Source organism: Gopherus evgoodei, chromosome 24 (genome assembly GCF_007399415.2).
Source record: "Gopherus evgoodei ecotype Sinaloan lineage chromosome 24, rGopEvg1_v1.p, whole genome shotgun sequence".
Taxonomy (NCBI): Eukaryota; Metazoa; Chordata; order Testudines; family Testudinidae; genus Gopherus; species Gopherus evgoodei.
In genome coordinates, this window is record NC_044345.1 from 3,310,566 (window position 1) to 3,336,982 (window position 26,417).

The window sequence follows — 26,417 nt, forward strand, 5'->3', positions numbered from 1 at the left end:
TGCTACTGACTTGCTGTGCAGCCTCATAAAGTCACCTCTTTTCCGTGCCTCAGTTTCCCCCTCTATAAAATGGGGATGATTACACTTAACCAACTCCTAATGAGCTGCTCTGTTGCATAATTTCCTGTGAGTGGTCACGGCATTGTAAGGCTCAGTTCTGCCTAATCCTATTAGTATCTGCTGTTTGTTAGGGAGAGGCAGCATTGTCCAGTGGCTGGTACACTGCAGTGGGATCCGGGTTCTGTTCCTGGCATCAACCTGCTGGGTGACCTTGAGCAAATCTTTTCCCCTTTGTGTGTCTCAATTTCCCCTCCCACCTTCTGTCCCTTCAGGGCAGGGACTTGTTCAGTGTCTGTGTACAGCTCCTAGCACCACCAGGCCTAGATCTAGCTGCCACTGTAATAAATAATAATGCCTCTAAACAGAAGGCTAACTAGAGACAGTAATAAGCCTGCTGCATTTCTCCAGCCCACTTTAAAAGCATATATAATGTATGGAGCGGTAGTTCCATGTGCTCTTTTTCCAGTTGAACACACACCCATTGTTGTTTCATCGCCTGACATAACAGCTCACATGAAGTTATTAAGAGTTTCGCGGTATTATTCAGAGCCTGCAATTCCCTGAGCGCCCAACATTTCCAGGGAGCACAGCTGCTGTTGGAAGCAGCTTCCGGTCCCGAGGAACGATGGGAGAGCAAGAGACTGAAGAGAATGTGAGATTTAGTGGGGTAGGAGTCTCTTCGTTTCTGGTCCCAACCTGTTGTGCAGTGTGTCTGTTAGACAGCTCCTGCGTTCCACCCCAGAGGTGGCTGCATTTCAGTGCTGGCCGAGTGAGGCTGATGCTGTTGTTCACCAGCTTCAACGTTCCATCCCGGAAGTGACTGCATTTTCGGGCTGGAGGGATGTGTGGATATCAAGTAGTCTGTGAGTCTACTGGGACTGACAAACAAGAGAGCGGATAGATAGTTGGCAAAGCATTCTGGGAGCTTTCAGGGGGAGCCCGGAGGAGGACTAGTGTGCCTATGGCACAACATTTCCCTTGGTAGCCAAAATCAGAAGAGATAAAAGGAGGCTATTTGGAACCTCTGAGCTAGCTCCCCTCTGTCTGTCCAGTGCTCCTGAGCTGTTCGTCTGTCACTGGCTGGCAGCCCCCCGGAGGAGGGAACACGGGTAGAGGCGCCATATCCTTGCACACGTCAGCGTGTCTCTGGGATAGGTCAAAGCGTCACTCCCCCGCCAGCTCTGCTCTTCAGAGAAACAGCCCCCACATCGGCACTGGCTCCAGCACATCACGCCACCACGCTGCCCGGGCTTGTGCTGATGGCATTGACCCAGGAAACCTGGCTCGTGAGGTGCTGGGAAGGAGAGCAGCTGGCAGGCTCAGCCATAGGCTGCGGGTGGGGTTGGTGACGCGGGCAGGCAGGGAGCTCAGGTGCGGATCCAAGTGTCAGGGACGTTCAGTTCTGGACCCTGGGGCTTGCTAGCTGTAGAGAGTGGCTATTTTGTGTAGCACGGTAGCGCCTGAAGGTCCCAACTGAGATCAGGACCCCATTACTCCTGGGCGCTGCCCTGGCCCACAGTGAGAAACAGGCCCTGCGCCAAATCACTCCTAGCCTGCATAGACAAGGCAGGGTCATAATCCAGGGAAACTGAGGCACAGAGCAATGATGTGAATTGCCCCGTGCGTCGCTTGCAGTCTGTGGCAGAGCTGGGCCTATGAAGCAGGTCTCCTGAGTGCCAGCCCAGGGCCTTAACCACAAGATGAAGGGCCGGCTATGAAATTTGGCGTCAGATCCGAGTTTCCTTGGCATCGGAGAGTGCAGGCAAGATCCATGCAACTGGTTTAAGCTAAACCTCAATAAGGCACCAGAATAAGAAAGTCCACGTGGGAGTTGAAACTGGCTTAATTAAACCGATGCAAGTTTGTGTGTAGATTGGGTATAATGCAGCTCACCACTAGGAGGTGCTGTCTGATATTCGGGCAGCTGCATCACAGAGGGATCGTTATAACCAGTTAGGCCATGATCTCAGCATGAGTGAGAGCAGCATCTCCCCCATGGCCAGTAAAAATGCACTGAGATTCCACTCGGGCCTGCATGTGGACAAAATCAAGATCCTCATAATTTGAAGTCTTAGGCCCTGCCACTAGAGCTGAAGGAGAATCCCCATTAGGTTTTAGCACTATAGAACTTATGACACATGGTTGTGCAATACTGTTGTGTCCAGTAGAGAGCCGTGCGTTCTCATAGACTAACCAACTCATTAAAAAAGTAATGGGGCTAAATATTGTACTCAGCCTAGCTGGCTTCCTGTGTTGTGGCATTTGCTTCCACCAGTAACCAGGGCTCAGGTGAAATCAGCCTGTTAATAATAATTATTTGTTGTGGGCTGTCTCTAGGAGCCCCTTTCCTGGACCGGGTGAACCACAAACAGAACAGAAAGCCTTGTCTTTCCCTAGCTTCACTGAAATCAATTGTTTTGTGGTGAGAATTTCTCTCGCAGTGTTTTCGTTCAGCATAAAGGAGCAGGCAGGCCAGGTTTGGTTGGCCCCTCATGTATGCAGACTCTCTGTTCCTCACCCTGACCCCAGCCACCCCCAATGTAACATCACTGCACTTACATGCCAGATAAAATGTAGTCCCTCATTTCTGGCTCCCTGACCACAGCTGAAATGGTGTCAACACTCTCTTGCCTGCACTGGAGTCACACCTATTTTATACCGGTTTGGAATCTGGCCGCTGGTGCCATCGGTCCCGGCACCCTGCACCAGTCCAGAGCAGGCGGGAGACTCCACTGGATTGAAACAAGAGCGATGGGCGTTCACTGTGTCATGGCATAAACGAACACACGAGGGGCCTGATCCTTATTCACACAAGGTCCTTTTGCACCACTCTGGCAAGGGTAAGGGGATATAAATCCAGCTAGGCCAGCTGTAAGGCCTTTTGCACAGCCAAAGTGGAGTAAAGGATGTGATGGGGTCAATGAAACTCAGGTCCAAGGCGCAGCAGCATAGGTGTCTCCTCTGTTTCAGTCCATTTGCCCATCCCCGTCCATGCATGCTTCCCCCCACCTCCTTCTCTGCCCCTCCACCCATCCAGCTGATCGGAAAATGAAACTGATTGAGGCTGACGTCCAGTGAAGGTGTTTTCCGCTCGTTTGGATGCGAAACGCCCCGTCTCTGTGGCCAGGAGATAATCGAGGTGGAATATTTGATCGGCCGGGAAGTGAGGTGCTAAATTTGTTGTGAGATTGGTGTCACAAGCAATCATGGCGCCTCTCTCCTGGAGGGGATGGGCAGTTAAATGAGAAATCATTAGGTTATTTCAGAGCCCGAGAGAGAAGGAGAGAGATTGGATGGGAAGTGGGGGCAGAGGGACTGGAGAGGAGATGGAAGATAGCGAGGGGGAGCGAGGGAATGAAAGAAATCAGGAGCAAAAGCCGATTGAGTCCCATTAACCGTTGGCAGCTTCAAGGGGCCTTAAAGCCAATGTCAATTACAGCGCAAAGGGGGCTCCTTGCAAACAGAACCAGGCCCCGCTGGGGTCGGAGGACATAAGTGGCCATGTTAAATTCTGCCTATCTTAGCTCTGCCAGCTCCCAGGCATTCAGGAACCAGGAGGCAGGCCCCACATGAACCGTGAGATTGGTTTAAGAAACCATGAGGGTTTTTTTTTAACCCGACGTTGTGTGTTTTGTATTTTTTTTCCTACCTTCTAGATGTTGAGCCTTTCTGGGGAGGGAGAGGGGCTGCCTTGTCCAGCTTTTCTCTGCAACCAGGAGGGGCTAGACTTCAGGGGGGTTAACATGAAAGTGGAGAATCTCACCAATTCATGTGACTCCAGGAGCTGAGGGCTTGAAGTGAAACATCAAGCTGGGAAGGCTTGCGATGTGATGCGGTCATAAGAGGTGGCAGGGCTGCCGTCGCGTAGGATTATTTATTGTTTGTATCATAGCATCTAGCCCCAGTCATGGGCCAGCGCCTCGAGGTGCTAGGTGCTTGGTGGACTGATCATAACAGCTTCCAATCTAACTAATGCCAAGAAAGCGAAGGATTTCTCTCTCAGGGTCGCTCCGTTTCCAGCTGTGGAGAGTTCCTGACTTTTCCATCCCAACGCAAAGACGGGGACGCTGAAATGTTTGACTAGCTGAAAGCATTTCAACTGTGGCCAGAAGGACAAAAGCAAGGCAAGACCAGAGTCCCGGTCGGCCTGTCTCACGTCACCTCTCCCCTCTGATGCCATTGATTATTTAATCGTAGTACCCGTCCTGCCGCCTCTTTAACGTTCACTACCCTTGCCGGAGCCAGAATTCCCACAGTTTTGGGTTCACTCTGCTTCCCTGCCCCCAACCCCTCCACTTTCACTGTCGCTGGGAAAATCAAGCCGGCCCTAAGGGCTCTCAGAATATATAAATAATGTAGAATTTCAAACAGGCAGAAATTATTTTAGGAGAGGGGCAGAGGGGAAGAACCAAATGGCTTTATTTGGAAGCAGCTGTTGTTAGTGGGGGGTTAACCCCATCTGAGTCTGAGCCCAGAATTCCAGATGGACTTGTTACAGTGTAACAAATTGGCTTGGCCTGTGTTTCTTTCAATGTGTGTCGTTGTTGTCCTCTGCTGGACGGACTCGGACCTGCACAGGTGTGTGTCATAGACCCTAGAGTGCCCCAAACAAAAGGAGACTGAGTTGGCTCATTTGTATGTGAGAGAGACCACTGCCATCTGCTGGACTCAAAGCTGCACACCTGTGTCATAAGCCCTATACTGCTAGATGCTGATGCTGATTCTCCTTTAGCCCAGGTAGGAGTGGCCTGGGTTTTTGAAGCAGGAGAATTCTTGGTTCTGCTGGGTTTCTGTGCTGTGAAATTGCGAGTGGCTTTGGAGTGCGGCACAGGGATGGCAGCAAGATCCTAGGTAGCCACAGATTTATTACAGTCTGTTTTCCATCACTGACCCAAAAAGAGAAGGAGGCAGAGAGGCTGGGCCGTGTGAGCGAGGGTGGCAGGGGAGAAGGCTCTCATGCCGTAGCAGCACACCTGCGCGATGGTGCTGTTGTCTGCAAACCCAGAGCCAGACCCCCAGCTGCTGTAAAGCAGTGACGTCAAACAAGCCAGATGAGCGCTCTGGGGATCTGGCCCCGTTCGTTTCCACTGGCAGTGTCCTCACTAAGCCACCCCTCCCTGCTGGGCAATTTAGCCCTGGCAGAGAGCGGCTGAGGCCTCGGGGGCCGCCGCAGTGGGTGACTCACGTTGAAGATGGCGGAAGCATCGCCAGTGGGTTCCATGCAGGGGCAGGGGAGATGCTGGGGTCCCCAATTGTCGGTGTCATGAACATGTTCACTGGAGAATAGATATTCCCCCCCCACCGCCTTCTCCCTCTCATTTGTTTTTATAATTTTGCCTTTTAAAAAATGAAAACAACTGGAGCATCCTTTCCCTTGAGAGCTTTTCTATCTCTGACTTAAATACCAGAAACCAGCCACCCACCATGTACTAAACAACCCCACAATTAGTGAAAAACCAAGGGCAAAACTCCTCTTGCTGATTCAGAGCTCTGCTCAGCTATTACATGTATTACAGTAACTGGAGGTCCCAGCTGAGGTCAGGGGGCCTCATGGTGCCGGGGGCTGCACAGACCCAGAGTGAGACAGGCCCTGCCCCACAGAGCTCATAGTCTGAATGGGTGAGAGGATAGGAAGGTCTGTTAATCCCATTTTACAGATGGGGGAATTGAGGCACAGGGTGGTGAAATTACTTGCCAAAGCTTACCCAAAATTCCATTGGTAGAGCTGGGCAGAGAATCCAGGTCTCCTGAAGCTCTGACCACTAGCCACCAATGCCTGATTAAGGGGGCTTCAGGGAGAAGGGGGGGGGTGTTTGCTGGGTAATGGGGAGCGATGTGTCGAATGGCTCCAGTCCTGAAATGCCCAGCTTAAAATGACACCAGCCGCCAGCGGTAGCCACAGTAGCTCCCTCAGGATGGGCCAGCCAAGCAAGCAGCCTGGGATGGCCATTCCCCACTTCCCGCATCTTGCCCCAGGGCTTGTGACAGTCCGAGGGGCATGACAGAACATTTAACCCCTTTCCCCAGGGAGGAGCTGGGGACAGCTGGAGAAGCAGCCCAGGAGCCCTTCCTGCACGTGACAGCCCCCCCGCCCTCTGCTCAAGCAGCCGGGCCCTGGGCTAATCTCCCCATCCATATCTTCCATTGCCAAGGGATTTCTCTCCTTTCCTTTGGCCTAAGTGCTCAAGTCCTTAAAATGGGTATGGGCATTAGCCCCCCTCCCTGTGGCCAGCCCTTCCCCTGCCAGTCCATCCTGGAGAGACAGATTCTTCTTATCGTCTTGATCCAAAAGCACGTTCCCTGCTCCTTGTTCTCGCTCTCCGTGCATGAAACATTCCCAGGTCCTGTTCTTCCCCTCCCGCCCGTCTGGGATGGAGCAAAATTGACTTGCTACTGCGATGTTCCCGATGCCCCAGATGCACCCGGTGCTTGTCGCACCTGTTATTGTGCCATATGCTGCTGCTGGGACAGGTGAGAGCCAATTCTCTTCCGAGGCACAATCTCCAGCGTTACCGGGAGATATTTGCATCCCCTTGTCAGTCTGTGTTTGCCTCACGCTCCCTTTGTAGTTCACTCTGCTTCTCGTACGGGTTTGGATTCTGGTACATGGAAAACAGATGCTTTTTTGGGACTGGGGGGAGGTTGAATTGAAGTGGTGATTTTTTTTCTCTTTTTCTACACGAGCAGAAATATGTAAGAGTGTGTATGAGCTTTGAGAGATGGGTTAGATTCATATACGGTACACTGCCTAGTCATGGATACCCTCTGCCAGATGGAATCAGAAATACACAGCTGTGTCATAGTCCCTGTGCTGCTAACGGCTTGTGGCAATTTTCCGTTGGCTCTAGTGTTTTTTAGAACATGAGGAGCTGAGTTCTGACCCTGTAGTCGCTGTGATGTTCCCAGTAGCCACAAAGTGACAACCGTGGAAAATATTTTGGCCACATATTTGTTATAATCTGGCATTCCCATAGCACCTTCTCTCCCAGTGCTTCACTGTGCATTTCAAACATTGACAAATTAAGGCTCAGAACGGTTCTTTCCTTTGGGAAACGTCAGATGATGTATTCCTGGCGTACATTGATGACAAAATACTTTCTATTCCAACAGTAACTAAGGAGGAGGTTAAACAACAGCTACTATAGTTAGACATTTTGAAATCAGCAGGTCCCAATAACGTGCATTCAAGAGTTATAAAAGAACTGGCCGAGGATTCTTGGCCCACTGGGGATGTTCCAGAGGACTGGGAGAAAACTAATGTGCCAATATTGAAAAAGGGTAAATGGAATGACCTGGGTAATTATAGGCCTGTCTGCCTGAAATAGATCCTAGTCAAAATAATGGAATGGCTGATAAGAGACTTAATTAATAAAGAATTAAAGGAGGGTAATGTAATTAAAGTCAGTCAACATGGCTTTATGGAAAATGGAGCTTGTCAAACTAACATATTGTCTTTGTTTGAAGAGTTTGAAAGTTTGGTTGCTAAAGGTAATAATGTTGATGAAATACACTTCGCTTCTGTAAGGCACTTGACTTGATAGCACGTGATGTTTTGATTCAGAAACTAGAATGATACAAAATCACCCCTTAAATGGATTTGAAACCAATTAAAGGATAGGGCTCAAAATGTCCCTGTAGAGCGGGGATTCTCATCAGGAGGGTGTGTTTCTGGGAGGATCCGTTCTTGGCCCTACACTGGTTAACAATTCTATCAGTGACCTGGAGGAAAACATGAAATTCTGGCTGATGGAGTTTATAGGAGACACAAGTTGGGGCAGTGGTAAAGAATGATGACTACAGAGTCTTCCCCATTCTCTGCCCCTCTCTCTGCCACAGTGACTGCTTAAGTATTTATCTGCAGTGAAATAGCCATTGGGCCAGTGGACGGTGAATGAATTTATAATCCGGGCATTAGGGTACCCACCTGCTGGGCAGCAGAAGCAGAAACTTAGTTGCTCAGGGAACTTTTACCCTGAAAGTTGAGGTGCCTACATGGTCAGCAGGGATTTTGTGGGTTGCAGCAGAGACAAAATTGGAAGGCACCTGAACCCCGGTCTTAGCATGAAGGAGCCAAGGCCTAGAAGGATGAAGTGACCCTCCCAAGGTCTCGTGGTTGGTGGAAGATCTGGGAATAGAACCCAGGAGTCCTGATTCTGAGTCATGTGCATTAACCAAAAGATCATCCTCTTTAAACCTGGAAAACCTGCCTCCCAACACCCATCTTTCCTGCCAATTTTAGTGCATGAGACCCACTAAGATTTGACCTCCCCACGGATTTGGTTTTGCAAACCCTGCCGCCTCCTGTATCTACCAGGGCTTATGTTGATCCCCCCAAAGTAATGGGTGTGTCGTTGGCTGAGGAGGGAATCTCATGAGCTCGGAGCTAAATTTTGAGGGCTCTGTGGGTCTTAAGGTCTAAGCTGCACTCTGAGCCACACTGCTGTAATCCAGAGTTGCTGGGCCCGATCTCCACGTGCAATGCACCAGTGCAAAGGGACCCTCGTGGACCTGACAGACGCGGGCTGCTCTTCCCCCTATGGGGCCTGAGGAAGGCCAGGAGAGTTGCCGTCCCGCTATTCACCCACTAAGCTGGGAGCAGGATGAGTGCAGAACGCTTGCACCCGGCCGGGGAGATTTGCAGGGGGGCATTCGCACCCTCCCTCCTGGTTCTAAGTGCTGTCTGCTGAATGTCCCTGAGAATCAGGCCACGGAGACCCCCGGTTCTGCTCCGGCTCCAGACCCACCCCTGCAGCTTGGAGCAGGAGCACCAGTCCCAGCTTCCTGTCTCCAAGCCCCAGCCCAGGGGCAGGTTTGAAAGCACTTTGGCAAGAGGGTGTTTATCCGCTGAATCCTCTTTATTTCCCCTCCTACCTCTGTTCTGTAAGGCCCTGCCCTTTGGGTGGGGTGGGCAGCCGCTGGGCCCAGCCTCTGGCCCTGGGAGTTTAAAGGCAGGCGAGCTAGAAGACCCAGAGTAGCAATCTCTTTGGGACAAAGAGCCATTTGTATCCGGCTAGTCCCGGCTGCGGCTAATTATCAGGTCCAAAAAGCAAGAGCCAGGTTCCTTGTAACAACCCCCGCTGGCCGAACTCCCCCGTGCAATTCCTGCATTCTGCCCAGCGCTGCCAAGCTGTCGCTGAGGTCTGTCTCTTTGCATCTGCCCTTCGTGAGCGTCGGACGCTTCTGCCGTTGGAAATGTCTGTGCTCAGTTGAAAGGCCCGAACTGCCGCTCCGAAAATAGCCCCTGATCTAATTGAGGGGGGTGGAATAAAGGGAAGTGCCATGTCCAATCGCGTCTCTGCACTGTCAACTCCGGCAGCCCGGCTCCTACCAAGCCCCACTGGCGCTCTGCTTAGCGCGATAGCCTGCCTTGTGCCAGAGAGATGCAGGCCAGAAGCCGGTCTAGCTGGGCATCCCATCTCCTGCTGTGGCAGAGCCAACCACTGGTCCCTGCCACCCTGGATCAGGGCAGTGGGCCCAGCTGGTTGGGTGTCGAGCCATCCCTCGTCAACCTTTGGTCTATCTCGTCCTTTATCCCCGGGGGGAGAATCAAATCTTTCCTTTGTGCTCACCTTGACCCTGGTTAGCCGGCGAGATCACAGCCCGAGGTAGGCAGGGAGACAGCGCACAGGGTAGAGAACTGAATTTGGACTCAGGAGACCTGGCTTCTATTCCTGGATCTGCTGCGTGGCCGTAGGCAAATCCCCTCTCCCCTCGGGAACTCAGCTTCCCCTTTGCCAAGGGAGATCTTGGGCTCTTTGGGGCAGGGGCTGTTTGTCCTGCGCCCAGCACAATGGGGCGTAGATCTCGCCAGTGACTTTGGTAAGGTTTGTGCAGTCGCTGCCAGCCCGTGCTGTGTAAATCTGAGGCCGAGCCGGCTGGAGGGCGGTTCCCCCCGTTTCCTTCGCGCTGCTGCTTTGCAGCTCCTCGTGGGTTATTTCAGGGACCATGTCGAAGCTGTTTCGCTCCCGGGCTTTTAATTGAATCGTGCTCAGCAGCAAATCGCAGCTCCAGCTCTAAACTTTGGAGCTGCAGCCAGGCTGCCGTGCCTGTGACAAGCCCGGTGATTGGGGGGGGATGTAGCTGGGAGGGGAGAAATTCAAGCTGCTGCCTTTTGGAAGATGCGGTTAGAGTACAAGGGCAGGGAGGGGCTGGGAGTCTGGACTCCTGGGTTCCACGGCCAGGAATTGAGAACTCTTGGCTCCTGCTCGCAGCCGGTGGAGAAGGTATGGCCCACTGATCGTGTAACCAGGACTCCTGAGTTCTATCTCCAGCTCTGACACAGACATGCTGGGTATCCTTGGGCAAGTCACTGCTGCTTTGTGCCTCAGTTTCCCCTCCCATCTTTCTTTATCTGCCTAGATTCTAAGTTCTTCCCAGCAGGGACTGTCTCTCATAAGGTGTCCATGCAGCGCCTGGCACAGTGGGGCCTGGTTTCTTTTGGGGATGGCACGTATTGCCACAAAGAAATGATTAATATCCATTTCCTTTGTATTACAGTCATCCAGAGGCTAATAACAATACATGGATAAAGAAAAAGAACTGGCAGTATAGGGGGAGGATGGAGGGGAATGGCGCAGCCAGGAGAGAAGAGATGGAGGGAATGGGGCAGGTTAGGGAGGAGGGGAGGAGGGACTGAGGTAGGTAAGGGAGGAGGGACTGGGACAGGCCAGGAGAGAAGATTTTACCAGAACCTCAATTGCTTGAGAAACAGGAGAGAGAACTTGAGCTCCTGACCCCCAACCATTTGGCTCCCATGCTTGGGGCAGGCATGGGAGGCCATGTGGGATAGACCCCACCCTGTTCCCTCTAGCATGGTCCTCGGTGTCACTTGGAGCAGCCTCAGGGCTGCTCTAATTCACTGCTCCCCACCGCCCTTGCAGAGCAGAGAATGGCTACAGCACAGTGCATTCCACCCCAAATCCGCCCCCTATGCTGGGGGTCCAGGTCCACACCAGCCAGGGAGGTCCTGGCACAAGGGGGATTCTTAAGGGTCTTCCTCCTACCATCCTCTCCCTTGCTCCAGAGATTAAAGAGGGATCAGAGAGGAAGAGGGACACCCCCTGCCGCCGGTGCAGCAGCCCTCCCGCCTGTCGATGCAGCAATGGGTCCCGCTCCTGGCTCAGTCCAGCCACTGTTCCCTGAGTGGGACCCTGCCCCATCCAGTCCCTCCAGCCTCCCATCTCTCCCTAGCCCCCCCTCCTGCTCCAATCCCTCCTTCCCCATCCAATGTGCAAATCTCTCCCTTTCCGCTCTGCCAAGCATGACCAGGAGAATCCAAATCCTCTTTTCTCTCCCAGAGAATAAAACCAGCCGGGGGTGAGGGGGGATTTTTTCCCCTCTGTATTTTGTTTTATTATTTTAATATAAATAGAAGTGAAAAACTCGGGGGGGGGGTGAAAAAGGCTTAAATTTAAAAGTACCGAGAAGGGGAAGAAGATGGGGGGAGTGGACGGATAAAATACATAGGGGAAAAAAAGTCGAGCGCGGAGAGATTTAGTTCCATCTGAAAGCTGTCGGCGCGAATAAAAAGCTTTTCTTTGAACCCTGAGTTTAATAGCGAGAGGAGAGAGAGGGAGATTGGAGCGCCAGCCCCAGGGTTTAATCAGCCCTTCATTTGATAAATAGAGTCAGACAAGGCTTGGAGTGTGCATTTCCCCACCCCTTTCCCCCCAGCAGCCTGCGTGTCTCCTCCGCAGCGCTGCTCACTCGCTCGCGTTACGCTCCTGTCTCCTTTTCATCTCTGTTCTTCGGCCCACGGTCCGGCCGACCCGCCAGTTACCCCCGCGCACAGACAGAGGCCAGTGCGCAGGTGGAGAGACATGCATGCAAACAGATGCACGGACTCACTAACGCGCACACAAATGGAGAGACGCGTGCCCAAAGAGAAAAACACACGCAGACGCACAAAAGCGCACACAGGGAGTTGCAGACCCACAACCAGAAGGACGCAGAGAGAGCCTCACACACACAAACACGCAAGACCAACACAAACAGGCGTGTGTGCGCGCACATAAATGCATGGAAATAGACACGCATACTTGTGCAAATGCACATTCAGATGGACACCCATGCACTAGCGCTCCTGGATATACACACACAACACAAATGGCAGCAGGACACACAGCTCACGCAGGAAGGGTGGGAGGATGGGGATCAGAGGAAGGGTAGAAAAGTCCAGCCCAGGAGGTGTGAATAATTTATCTCCTGCTGACGTTGCTGCCACGCGCGGGGCCGAGGTGAGGCCGAACACGGCATGCCTTTTAAGCAGCAAACCTTTTGGAAGACAACTGTCTCCTTAGCATAATGGCCAGGCCTAGCGACAAGAAAAGACTTTCAACTTGCTCTGCTGTGGCAAACAGCCAAACTGTCGTCTTCTCCAGGATCCCTCTGCCCCGCTTGACTGTCCTATCCCCCCCAGCAACTGCGCTGAGCTCAGGGTCCCTCCTTCCCAGCCGTCCCCGAGCCAAGGGGTGAAATAAAGACCCGTGGCAAAGGGCTGGTGCCCTGCCCCGGCCCCACAGCGTACCCTGCCCTGAGCCCAGTCCCTCGAGTCAGACTAAAGCGTTTCAGTCCTCGTGAGCCTGGACTGTCGCATGCTGCTGGCAGGGGGCTGGAGAGGCCAAGGGACGCAGCAGTGCCCGAGGCCAGTGCAGTGGCAGGGACTTGGCTGGGCTGATCCGAGCCAGAGCGGACGATGAAAACCCCCCAGGGTTGCCCTATGCTGCGGGGGGCACAGGGGGATGAAGACGCAGAGCGCACCCTCCGTGTCCACGTGGCCCCCGCTTTTAGCTTAGGTGCCGCCCGCTGCCAGGGAGGGCTTGGTGCTTTACTGCCTGCTGGCCAGTGTCTCTTTAAACACAGCGTTATTGCTACTGGGGGGCAGGGAGCAGAAATCCTGGCTCAAGGCTGCCACTCGCCTGCCCTGGTCCACTCTCCCTCCACCCCGGAAGGCTCACAGGCCCAGGAGAGCAGGAGAGGGGACTGACTGGACAGCGAAAGCCCCACCAGTCTCTTCTCCCCGCCACGGCCCTTCTAGGATCCTCCCCGGGGCTCAGCTGTGCCGGGTCTGTGCTGGGGGCCGGCGCATGCTCATCCGTCCCAGTCTGACAATGACCCCAGAGCAAAGGGGGTGTAGCTGCATATCATTTACATATGCAGATCAGGCCAGGTGATCAAGTAGCAGCAGAGCTGGTTTGGGGGTGGGGGTGGGGGTTGTGTTTTGAGGGCACTTTTAAATTTATGTTCTTCCCTGCGTAACACGCTGTCCAAGGACCATCCCGAGAAGCACTCATCACCCTTCAGCCTTCGCTGCGTGAGGCCCCGGGACCACATGTTTGCCACATCATGGTGGACTAGGGTTATTCTCCCAACTCAGATCCGACCCGTTTCCCTGGCCAGAGCTGGCTTCTCTCCTGGCTCGGTCTGCAATCTTGCAGCTCAGCGGGACTAGACAGAGACGCTCGGCTTGGTGCCACTGGAAAATTCACCTGGGTCATTTCTGCCCGTTGTTCTGAGTGGGGTCGAGTGGGCTGAGACTATGGCTGACAGCCAGGATACCTGCATTCTTGTCCCAGCTCTGGCAGGCAGTGTGAGCTACTGGTTAGAGCAGAGGAGTGGGAGCCAGGACTCCTTTGTTTTATTCCCAACTTGCAAAAAATGTGAGCTATGGTTAGAGCATGTAATTGTTAGTCAGGATTCTTGACTCTGGCCTGTAGCTTTAAGTCGGTCATTTCCCTTCGCCGTGCCTTGATTTCCCCATCCCTTGGGCAAGCTCTGTTCTGCCCACAGAGGATGAAATGACAGACTTGCCTGGAATGTTTTCCCACCCTCTCCTTGTGTGGTTCTGCAGCTCCCAGCAGGCTTTGAAGAATCACCTCTCCTGGTCTGTTTGTTACGGTCAGCCCTGGCGGGATTCCTGCTCTGTCAGCCTGTACCATGGGTGCGATGTGCTGCTAAGTGGCCAGCAAATTCAGTTCGGTGCTGACTCAGCTCAGTTTTGAAGCCGGGCTGAACAACCTCAAACCAACCCCCAGAAGCTTCTCGCAAGCTTGAGTCTAACCAATGTCCTGGTGCTGGCTGGATCCGGACGCACACACCGTGGAAATGTAGAATAATCATTGATTGTCTTACAGCCAGCCCTAGAGGCCTTGAAACCCCACTGCGCTAGGTGCTGTACGGACACGGAGCTAGAGACGCTCCCGAGCTCAGGATCCAAAGACCCGAGGCAAAGGAAACAAGTCTGAAGGCCCAGAGCTGACCCATGGATGGCCCCTTCCAAGGTTTCCAAATTCCTTTCCATGCCAGGTGGGCAGGAAACCGAACCCCCTCGGGACGTTTTCAGGGTAGTGAAGCTGTGCCGGTTGCTCTGTGAGCCAGTGGCTAGAGGCCGAATCCAGCTTGGAAATGACGCAGACGCAAAGCGCTGCCCGGCCTGGCTTGGGGTGAGGGTGGATGACAATTCTGCTCAGAAGCAGGCAGCGCGGGGCTTCGAAGCAGCCGCCTACTTACAGAGCGTCTATCAAAACGCCTCCTGATTCAAGGAAACTCCCTGCACCAGGCTTTGCGGGAGGCTGGGAGGGCTCCGAGCAGCCTGAGAGCCCCAGCGGCAGCAGGGTGACTGCAATGCACAACAAAAGTCCCTCCTTGCTCCGGTTCCCAGCCTGAAGGCACCTGTCACTGTACCACACTTGTTGGCCCAATAAAAAGATCTCCCCTGATCTACCTCAGCCATCAGTTTCCCTCCAGGATCAATACAGCTGCAAGGGTTTCTGTTAGTCTGGTCTGCCTGGCTGAGAGACCTTAATAAAGAACCGTCATCTCCTCGCACTTCTGGAGCGCCTTGTGGGATTCCTAAACAGCACCGAAATGCAGCCTCCTCTGGGGGCCCTGCCACAGCTCTGATGGGGGGAGTTGAAGGACAAGCTGTTTGGGGCAGGGGGCGTCTGGGTTTGTACAGCACAGTGCACCCTGGGGTCCTGGCCCAGGAGTAGGGATGCTAGAAGCTACTGCAATGCGGACAGTAGCCCATGATAGCTGCCCCGTTTGACCCGGCCGGAGCGACCAAGGGCAGGGTAAGGCCTCAATCCAGATCCCCGCGTCACCGCTGCTCTAGGAAGAGGTGAGCTGGGGCTACCGCTCTGGCTTTTGCCGAGAGCCCCAGAGCACAAGCTGGGGGGCAGGGGGGTTGGACTGCCCCTAGGGCATTGATTCTGCCGGTGCTCAGAGGAGCAGAGCGCCTCCTGCTGGTCACCAACACCCACCAGCCAGCCTGCCCGGAGTTTCTTCAGCTCCTGAGCTCTGGGGGGGAGCCCCACGTGCTGTGACCAACCTCCTTGGCTCGGCCGCCCGGCCCCTTCCCTGCTCTGCCTCTTCAGTGCCGCTGGGGGCTCGAAGGGCCAAGGTTAGCAGGATGCCGAGACTGGGCAAGAACAACCAGGAGGGTAAATGGGCATTGCTCCGCAGAACCCAGCTTCCCAGGCGCTGTGGCTCTGGCCCAGCGGGTTCCTCTCTGGGGGCCCTGGCCGAGCCCTGCTGAGGACAAGGGGTAGCGGGAACAGAACCCAGGCACGCGCCTCTGCCCTGCTGGCATTTCTCCGAGGGGCCGGGGCTGCATTCGGCCAGCGGAGCCGGAGCGAAAGGGACCAGCTCCTTGCTCGGCGTCGGGGGTCGGGGGGGCTGGCTCGTTTCACTGCGGCTCTTGGGGTGTGTGCCGTTTTTCTGATGATGATGATTTGCTGGTGGGGGGTGGGGGAAACAGCTTTTGGATGGCAAATGGAATTGGCCAGGCTGGCCGGAGCGATGGTGGGTCTCACCCAGTCTCCTCCCTCCACCCAGGCAGGGATGTGCGTCGCCAGCCTCTGGGTGGGCACCTGCTTGACACGGGGGCTGTGAAGAGACGCTGGGGGGCTGCTCTGGGTCTCGCTGCTCCCTCCCCCTCCCTGCGCTTCCTCGCTCTCTGATCCCACTCGCTTTTCCTCCCACCTCTCGCCCCCCCTTTCTCTCACTCTGATCTCTCTTCCTCTTTGATCTCTCTCCTCCTCACCCCCAGCCTGTCCTCTCCTCCCCCTCTTCCTTTCCTTCCTTCTTTCCAGAATCTCTTTCCTTCCAAACCCCCCCATCCTTTTTTCTCTGCCTCTCATCCCCCTCCTCCCCTCCAGAAATGCCGTGCCAGGGTCTGTCGAAGATCAAAGCGCCCCCGTGAAATCCCATTGAGTCGACTGCAAGGCCCCAGATCTCCGTCCGGCCTCTCGCAGGGCAGAGCTGCTGCGGCCTGGCCAAACCCTTCTCACTCCGCATTGAAGGGTGGGGGGGCGGCGAGGGCCCTGGAGAGCCCTGGCAGGTCACCCCACTGCCCCTGGGAGTGGAAGGGGGCCCCATTACATCTCCCTGGTCTCATCTCCATCTGGCTTGCCCTAGTGCTGTCTTGCGTGAATGCCGTAGCCTCAAACGCATCCATTCTAGCTGCCCCAGCATAGTGCCGTGAGCGCTCCCCTCCCAGCTGAGCCCCGCGGCTGGCTGGGAGACCTCTGCAGAGCTCAGCAGGGCTGGTGAGATGGTCGGGGGGGGGGGGAGGGCAGGGGGCTTCTGAGCTCATCCCAGGACCAATCCCTAGCTCTTATCATACGTACACCTCAAAGCACTTTACAAAGCCGTATTTTACAGATGGGGAAACTGAGGCCCAGAAGGGCAGCTGAGTCTCCAATGTCCTGGGCTCATTACAGAGCTGGGTGTGGGGACCCCAGGGCTGGGCTAGCAGGAGGCGGCAGGTCAGGTTTGAGAGGCTCTGGCAGAGCTGGGGTGGGGAGCCCAGGGCTGGAATAGTGGGTGGGGGTCTGTGGGTCAGGATCGAGGGGCACTGGCAAGGAGGGAGTGGGGGAATTGTGGATGGGATAGAGGGGCATTGAGAGAGCTGTTGGGGGGAGAGCCCAGGGCTGGGATTGCAGGGGCCTGTGGGTCGGGACTGAGGGGCATCAGCTTCTTCCCTCTCTGGTGCTCGCTACCGGCCTGACCCAAAGCTGGCGTGGGGCGGTGAGGTGTTAACCGGCTGCCGGTTGCTCTTTCTCAAAGAGGACAAACAAGGACCCTAGCCTTCTGCTCTAACCACTATCCCACACTCCTTCCCAGGACCAGAAGAAAACCCAGGCATCCTGATGTGTAGCCCCTCCCTCCTGCAGCTCTAGCCACTAGGCACCAGGGCAGACTGCTCTCTGGGCAGGGACCGGCTCCTCCTCCTCCTGTCTTCGTACAGCACCGAGCACTCATGCCAGGGGCTGGGGCCCTGCTGTAGTAATAACTAAGATCTGAGCAGAGAACTCAGCCAGCTCCCCGTAGCTGCCAGGGCTCTGCTGGGGTAAAGACGCGCTTGTAAAGCAAGTGGTGTGTATTCGTACAGCACGAGCGCCGGGAGCCCTGCTGTGTGCCTGGGGCCCACCAGGCCCTAGGGTGCCACCGACAATAAACAGAGAGAAGCGGCAAAGAAACCGCAGCTCCCCCCCCCCGCCTGCTTCGTCGGTGCCCCCCACCCGCTCGTGGCACAGCCCCGTGCTGCCTTTCAGAACCCCAGCTGTCTCCAGCCAGGCTGCCAAGCGGCCGGGGCCCTGCCAGCTCCTCTCCCTCTGGCTCGGGGCTCAGCCTGCTGGCTGGTGCCAGCTTGATTCACTTCAACGTGCCGCTTTCCCCCAGCCCGGCCCTGCCTGGAGGCCAGGAAGCGTTGAGACTCCCCCACCCTGAGCCTCCCCGTCCCGCTGTCGATGCCCAGTAGCCCCCGGGCTGGCTGTGAATTCGCTGCCACGTGGCCAGCTGCTGTTGTGGAAAGATGCGGCTATCGATCTTCCTGGCGGGGCAAGGGGACACCAGGGGGGCTGGAAACCCGGTGCCCCGGTGGGTTTAGGGCCCACAAGGTGGCTGTGGACAGGGGCGGCTGGGCCCAGCCGGGAGACGAGAGGGAAGGGGCTGGTTGTGAATGGTGAAGCCAGCCCCAGGCAAACTGCACGCTCACACATGTACACAGCGTAACACAACCCAGATACACACACACACACACGCAGGCTGTCCACAATACACACACACACATACTGTACGCAGCCTAATACACTCGTGCACATCGGCTCACACATGTACACAGTGTAACACAACCCAGATACACACACACACGCGCAGGCTGTCCACAGTACACACACACACATACTGTATGCAGCCTAATACACTCATACACATTGACCCACACTGTACACAGCATAATGCACAACCTAGATACACACAAACATACAGGCCCTACACAATATAACACACTCACTGGCATGTAAATAACACAACCTAGGTGCACGCTCATACACAGGCTGCCCACAACAAAGACACACACTGTACACAGCCGAACACACAACTAGATACACTCAGGCTGTACAAAACAGAACACACATGTAGACAAACACTGTACCCAGGAGAACACACAACCCTCGTAATGCACATAGCAGACACACATTCACGCACATGAACAAAACACACACACTACACACCATACACCCCCCCCACACACACACCCAATGCTCATGGCAGAACACACAACCTCAAAACACGTTCACACATGCCTTCAGGCACCTTTTACATGAAACACCCGCTGAGCCATTCTGTACACAGCACACGTGGTGCAACAATCATACACAGTACAACAGCGTCACTCCCACAAAAGGCACACGTCATAACACCCGGCCCAGACACAGCTTCACACCGGCTGTGCACAAACCACACACACACTGGCGCGGGGGGGGTGGGGGCGGCAGCAGGCTTCCAGAGTGCTCAGCACCCAAAATGCACCCAGTGCATCACACACTCAGCAGCTTCTTCCTGCTCGCCTCCCTCGCTGCTGACCCCAGTGCTCCAGTGCGGCGCTACGGGGCGCTGTGCTGCAGGGAGCCGTGGAGTGGGGGTTCAGGATGGGGCGCTCTCCCCTCTGGCTCTGTGCTGACCCCAGGGTGGCGCTACGGGGCGCTGTGCTGCAGGGAGCCGTGGGGTGGGGGTTCAGGATGGGGCACTCTCCCCTCTGGCTCTGTCCTGACCCCAGAGTGGCACTATGGGGCGCTGTGCTGCAGGGAGCCGTGGGGTGGGGGTTCAGGATGGGGCGCTCTCCCCTCTGGCTCTGTGCTGACCCCAGAGTGGCGCTACGGGGCGCTGTGCTGCAGGGAGCCGTGGGGTGGGGGTTCAGGATGGGGCGCTCTCCCCTCTGGCTCTGTGCTGACCCCAGGGTGGCGGTACGGGGCGCTGTGCTGCAGGGAGCCGTGGGGTGGGGGTTCAGGATGGGGCGCTCTCCCCTCTGGCTCTGTGCTGACCCCAGGGTGGCGCTACGGGGCGCTGTGCTGCAGGGAGCCGTGGGGTGGGGGTTCAGGATGGGGCGCTCTCCCCTCTGGCTCTGTGCTGACCCCAGGGTGGTGCTACGGGGCGCTGTGCTGCAGGGAGCCGTGGGGTGGGGGCTCAAGAGGGGGGCGCTCTCCCCTCCGATTCCCCAGTCCCCCCCCCCAACATTACTGGTGGGAGAAGCTGGTCCCTGTGCTCGGTGCTGTGCGGGGTCCCTCCCTCCCAGGGCGCTAACGTTCGTCCTCTCTCCCTTCCCAGTTGTCCAGACCCGGTTCAGCGAGGAGCCGGAGGATCAGACCGTGGTGGCCGGGCAGAGGCTCGTCCTGTCCTGCGTGGTGCTGAACTACTCCGGGATCGTGCAATGGACCAAAGACGGTCTGGCGCTGGGCATGGGGCAGGGGCTGAAAGGTACTGCCGTTCCGGCCGGGGCAGGGTGGGGGGGAGTCGGGCTGATCCATCGCTTCACTGTAGCCTTCTCTGCAGCGATGGGGATGGAGTCACAAGGCACAAGCAGCAAGTCAGGGAGGCACGACTGATCCCCCCAGTGCCCTTCTCCCTGCAGGCTGGGCCGGGGAGCCCCTGCTGTTAAGGTCAATGGAATAAATGGGCCTGAGAGTCCAAGGTATTAACAGGACCCTGTCACTGTCCGGGGAACACCCAGGGCCCCTCCGACAGCTTCAGGTGCCAGATTCTCAAGCCCACTGGCGTCCCGCCTCCCAATGCCAATCGAGTGGTGGAGTCTCTTTCTGGCAACCCCCTCCTTTCCCCTCCTGGCACATCCAGGTTTTGTTCCTTTGCTGCCCCATGTCTCCTCCCCCCCGCGCTCATCTGTCCCTCCTGCCCTGCCCTTCCTTCTCTCAGTCTTCCTTTGGGGCCCCCCCGCCAGGCACACGCTGGGGGAGCGGAGTGCCCATAGCTGGGACAACAGCACCACCTGCTGAATGAGATGGAGAGAGGGGAAGAGGCTGGCTGGCATCCAACATGTGGAAAGCAGGACAGAGTGAATCCCGGACGAAACTCCGTTGATTTCCAAGGGGAACACCCAGGATTCTTTTGGCCCATTCTCTTCCTGCACTCTGAATTCTCTTCCACGCTCCAGGGTTTTTATCAGCTCCAGAGGACCCATCTCTTTTTAACCATAGGACAAACTTAGCTTGTGGAACTGACTGCCACAAGATACTATGGGGTGCTAGAGATTAGCAGGATTCACAGTTTATGCAGATAATAACACAAGCTGTTCAGAAGCCACCGGCTACCTGGTATTAGGAACAAATTCACCTGTCCTGGGGCAGGTTATTCCAGAATTAATAACAGTCCCTAGCTCTTATTATCTGTAGCTCTCAAAGTGCTTTACAAAGGAGCTCAGTATTGTTATCCCCATTGTACAGATGGGGAAACTGAGGCATAAAGAAGTGAAGTGACTTGTCCAAGGTTACACAGCAGACTAATGGCAGAACCGTGACCAGAACACAGATCTTCTGAGTCCCCAGCCAGTGCATTAGCCACTAAGCCACACTGCCTCCCGTTATGGGGGTTCATACACTTTCCTCTGAAGCAGCAGTTGGAAACAAGATACCAGGCTAGATGGGCCCCTGGTCTGCCCCAGCATTTCTTATACTCCTGTGCCTTTCAGATGAGATGGAAAACTGCAGTCTCAACCACTCATGCTTGTTTAAGATTTCACAGCACCTTTCCTATGAAGATAACCTTGTTCTTCTGGCTCCATTCCAACTCTGGCAGTGACGCTCTAGCTCCTATACTGTTGTGCAGCATTGCTGTTGAGCCACTGCTGTGCCCCACCCCAAATGCATTTGCATTTCGGTGCCTGGTGAATGATTCCCATGTAGCATTGCTATGTGGCAGTTAAACAGGTGCCACGTGCCATCTCTGAGATGGCTGCATTTTGGCACTGGGTGAGCAATCCCTGCGCAGTGTTACTGAGTGGTTGTTAAACAGCTGTCATGCTCCGCCCCAGAGGTGGCTCCAGCCATTCCTGATGTAGCTCCTATGTCATCGTTCACATCTGTAAAGGGGTTTGGGATCCCCGGGGATCGTCCCTTAACCCGTCTCTACTGCCCCCTACCAGTGCCGTGTCACTTCAGTTTGCGCATACCATGGTGCCACTCCAGCGTCCCATCGCCTCACGGTCTGTCCTGTCTCTTTCTGCAGCCTGGCCGCGCTACCGGATCATCGGCACGGCAGACTCCGGACAATACAACCTGGAGATCACCGACGCCGAGCTCTCGGATGACGCCTTGTACGAGTGCCAGGCCACAGAGGCAGCACTGCGCTCCCGGCGGGCCAAGCTCACTGTCCTGAGTAAGGGGCCGCCTGCTCCCCTGGCCTTCGTCTGCGGGGCTCCCCCGGCCCCTCTCCCCACAGCATGGCTGTGTCCGACTTTGGACTAGGCACTCTGCTCTGTCCCTTGTTGGGTTCTTGCAAAGTGGCTCTGTGGCAGGAGACTGGCAGGGAGCAGCGAGGGTGACACACAGCGGGTGGCGCTCTCCCCTTTGAGTCCATGTTGATGCTGGTGTCCCCTAGCGAACCACTCGCCCTGCTCCCAGCAGCACAGCCCCCCCTAGTGCCAGGCTGGGACTCTGGGGTCTGCACTGACCCAGAGAGGAGAGCGCCCCCTACTGAGCCACCACCCCTAGCAGCACAGCGCCCCCTAGTGCCAGGCTGGGACACTGGGGTCTGCACTGACCCAGAGAGGAGAGCGCCCCCTACGGAGCCACCACCCCTATCCCTGCAGCACAGCGCCCCCTAGTGCCAGGCTGGGACACTGGGGTCTGCACTGACCCAGAGAGGAGAGTGCCCCCTACTGAGCCACCACCCCTATCCCTGCAGCACAGCGCCCCCTAGTGCCAGGCTGGGACACTGGGGTCTGCACTGACCCAGAGAGGAGAGCGCCCCCTACGGAGCCACCACCCCTATCCCTGCAGCACAGCGCCCCCTAGTGCCAGGCTGGGACACTGGGGTCTGCACTGACCCAGAAAGGAGAGCGCCCCCTACTGAGCCACCACCCCTACCCCTGCAGCACAGCGCCCCCTAGTGCCAGGCTGGGACACTGGGGTCTGCACTGACCCAGAGAGGAGAGCGCCCCCTACTGAGCCACCACCCCTATCCCTGCAGCACAGCGCCCCCTAGTGCCAGGCTGGGACACTGGGGTCTGCACTGACCCAGAAAGGAGAGCGCCCCCTACCGAGCCACCACCCCTATCCCTGCAGCACAGCGCCCCCTAGTGCCAGGCTGGGACACTGGGGTCTGCACTGACCCAGAGAGGAGAGTGCCCCCTACTGAGCCACCACCCCTATCCCTGCAGCACAGCGCCCCCTAGTGCCAGGCTGGGACACTGGGGTCTGCACTGACCCAGAAAGGAGAGTGCCCCCTACGGAGCCACCACCCCATCCCTGCAGCACAGCGCCCCCTAGTGCCAGGCTGGGACACTGGGGTCTGCACTGACCCAGAAAGGAGAGCGCCATCTAACCCTACTCCTGTCCATTTTCCACTGGGGATGCCCACTCAATAGACCCAATTCATGGCTGCTTCTCCAGGGGAGACCTGGGCCCGACAGCCCCTCCCTTGCACTAGCACGGCTGCCGGCAGCTGTTCCCTCTTGGATACCCCAACTGTGGGAGGGGATCCCGTTTTCCAGCCTGCCCCAGAGCCTGGGGGCGCTGCTCGTGCCCGGTGACCCTGATCTCCCTGAGCGCTTTCACCAGCCTTCGAAACCAATTCGCTCGAAAATTAAAGGCCAAGAACGTGGTGGGGCGGGCGCCGGCTCCGTGGGCAGTCGGGAGTGCCGCTCCCGCAGCCGCCTCCCCCAGCCTCGCAGGTCCTGGCTCTGCCACTCGCTTTAATGCCTTCATCTATATGCGCGCTGTGGCTGAGTTACTGCAGCTGCGGGCGCCGTAACTTTGATTTCTCTGACTTTTGTGCCTTGTAAAAAAGCCGCAATCGAAATGTTGCATGAATGGAATTTGGGGCTGATTTTTTTTTTCTTGCATTGAAATTCTTATTCTAACGCCGGGAGATAAAATTAAAGGGAAGGCGAGAGAGGGATGCGGCTGGATTACTGAATGTGCAGCTGCAACTGTAGATTTCCTTGCAGTCGCTTGGGTTCCGGGGCGGATGGGCTGGGGTGCGGGAGCAGCTAGAAAGGCTCGTGCAATGGCGATGGTGGGGAATGGTTTGGGCAGGGTCTGAAGGATTAGAGGCTATTTGGAGCTTGGCCTGCTACCCCACACATGCATCCTCCTAGCTCCGTGCACTGGGGGCTGCATGAGACGGTCGTGCTCCCATCCGTGACTCAGTTAAGCCAGGCAAGGGTTTCGGGAGACCACATGGGGGATGAGGCCAGGCCGTGCAGGAAGGTAGAAAGCCAGAGGGACTCGCAGGGTCTGCCGGTGTCCAGCAGCCTCCGTTATAGTGAGCCCAGCCCAGCCCCATCTCTCCTCGGCGGCTGGGGCACTTCGCCAGCGGGGCGTCAGGCCAGCAGCCGGCTCTTAGCACCACCACAGCCCAGCTCTGAGAGGGGCCGAGCAGGGATGCTGCGCAGAGGGGGCCGGGCAGGACTGACAGCTGTGGGGACTCACTCAGGGCCCACGGCTGGGGCATGTGGAGACAGCCTGTGTCCGATTCTCCCAGCCTGAGATTAGCAGATGCCGGTGGTGGAAGCCATTAGGAAGGGATCCTTCCTCCCCTTGCCCACCCCATGGCCCTGCTGCCCGGTCAGCCAGGTGCACTAGGGGAAGGCTCTGAAGCCCTGTGACAGGACGCCTGTACAGTCAGTGGCACAGGGGGTGGGGGGGGGGTCTGGAGAGACAACAAGCAACCCCATCCTTTCAGCAATGCTGCCAGGGAATCTCCTCTCTGCCAGCTCTAAGGAGGCAAAGGGAGCTTGAGATAAACCCCCTAAGGCCCAGCTGGGCTCTGATTGTGCCCCCTCCCCAGGGCAGGGCCAGGTGACAGGATGGCTGTCCAGACTGGCGCTCTCACCACCAGGGCAAAAACAGCCTGTAAGCAAAAGCACAGGAGTCAGGGTCTCAAACCCAGGTCCCGAGCGAGTTGGCTGGGGGCAGGGATGCCCCGGATCTGTGTGAAGAGGAGAAACAGAAACTGAGCAAGTGTGTTCCATCCTTTTCCGCTCTTCCCTTCCTCCCCGGCAGGCCCTGCGCTCCCTCCTCTAGACACCCATTATGCATTTGCATAACTGCAGAGAACCTCCCCTGGGGCAATTTGAACCTCCCCTGGGACCTTTCCAACACATTCATCTAGGCTCCCGCTCTGCTGGCATGTCAGAAAAATCCCATCCTACCTGCAAACAAACCGCATTGTCTTTCCAGCCAGTATGCCAACCCCCCGCCCTGCCCGCTGCAGGTCCTGGAACTTTTACAGTGCGCTCCGGGGACTGCATCTGCAGGCGAACAGAGAAGAAAGCCCTAAGTTGTCACTATCGCGATGGAAGGAGCCTGTGATGGCTCACACCCACCCCTACCCGCAATCCTGCCTGCTTCATGTGTGATGGCGGAAGGTTGGGAGCTCAGATCTTTTCTTGATGGCCCAGTTTCCTTCTCTTAAGGTTTTGTTCTTAACTCCAAACAAGGCCTGCTGCTGCTTTTATTTTTATTTTTAAATTAAGCCCTTAATAAATCAGTAATGGGGCTTTAGAAATCAATCACAAAGTGGCTTCGTACAAAGAAAAGCAACTTCCCCAGCTCAGCTTCCCAGGTGACAATCAGCTGTCAAAGCCCGACGTCACTTACAAAGAGCCCGCGAGCAGGCCTGTGTCTTTTTTTGTGCAGCTAATCAGTTTCCCTTTATTAGAGCATCATCAATTTTTCAGTGTCACGCGGCCTGGATTCATTAAGACGTGCAGTGGTTGAAAGAGCCATGAACAAACCTCCGCTCGCTGTGGAGCACAACTTGGGAGGGCTTTTTTTAAAGCCCCTGTCCCCGCAGTAAGAGCTGCAGGTCCCAGACAGAGCTCCTGAGCAGATTCCATTAAAGCCCTCGTTAAAACACAGATCTCTCTGCATATTTCATCTCACAGAATAGGCATTGATCCGCCTTTAGATAGCTGGTCTCTGGCTGGTCATCCTGTCTCCGTGTCTGTCAGAGACGGCCGAAAACAGGGCTAGCACTGGTCAGGATGCTTTTTTGCTGACCTCAGCAAGACTGAAATGGCTGGCGGGGAAGGTTTGGTTTCAGCAAATGTCCCGACTTGAAAAGCAGTTTAGGAATCGTGAGCATTTTTCAAAGGAAAAGTTTTGGTGTCTCAGTTCAGCACGACTTTCCGGTTCCCTTCATTTGTACTAAGGAAAAAAGAAGCAAAGGGTCAAAGCTGAAATGAAATTTGAGAAGTCTTGATTGACCCAAAACAATTATTTTTTTTGGATTTGCGGTTCACAAAATTTTTCGAGATTTCAACTTTGATCCCAATTTGAGTGTGGAAAAATATTTTAAATCTCGAAAATTTGCATGGGATGGGATGGGCAAACAGTTCCCCTCCCCTGCCTTAATATCAGGGTGTGACCCCCCCACCCACCCACCCACTGCCCCATCTAAATGGAGAGTGGTTTGTTTCCTGGGGTCAGACGCCTTCTTGCAGTTTCTCGAATGGGGCCAGATCGACTGAGGCTAGTTTGTGCAGAGTTTTCTGGTTATAATAGAAGGGTGGTTGGAGCTCGGGATGGAGGGTGTGAGCTGGTTGCCATAATGGGGTATCAAGAGTGAATCCCTCCCCCAGCATTACCTGACCGGTCAGACAGGTGCATTACGGGAGCGTTCAGAAGCACCAGGTGTTGACCAGGGCTGAAGTGAGAGTACTGGGCTGATGGACTAGTGGTCTGGTCTGGTGCAGATGCTGGGCTGATGGGCCAATGGTCTGGTCTGGTGCAGATGCTGGGCTAATGGACCAATGGTCTCCTCCGGGGCAGCAGAGGGGGAATATGCTGGGGTGGATGCTTAGCTCAGATATGAATGGTGTAGACTGCACCTAGTGGCTC

At 55.7% G+C, this 26,417-nt stretch overlaps 1 protein-coding gene across 1 annotated transcript in view; it reads left to right on the forward strand.

Annotated features, from left to right (window-relative positions):
- KIRREL1 (kirre like nephrin family adhesion molecule 1) overlaps positions 1-26,417 on the forward strand; it is a 79,235-nt gene that overhangs the window by 37,556 nt on the left and 15,262 nt on the right. The window contains exons 2-3 of the mRNA XM_030542553.1: positions 19,669-19,818; positions 21,580-21,729. Of these exons, the coding sequence (XP_030398413.1) occupies positions 19,669-19,818; positions 21,580-21,729 (300 nt within the window). The remainder of the gene's footprint in view (positions 1-19,668; positions 19,819-21,579; positions 21,730-26,417) is intronic.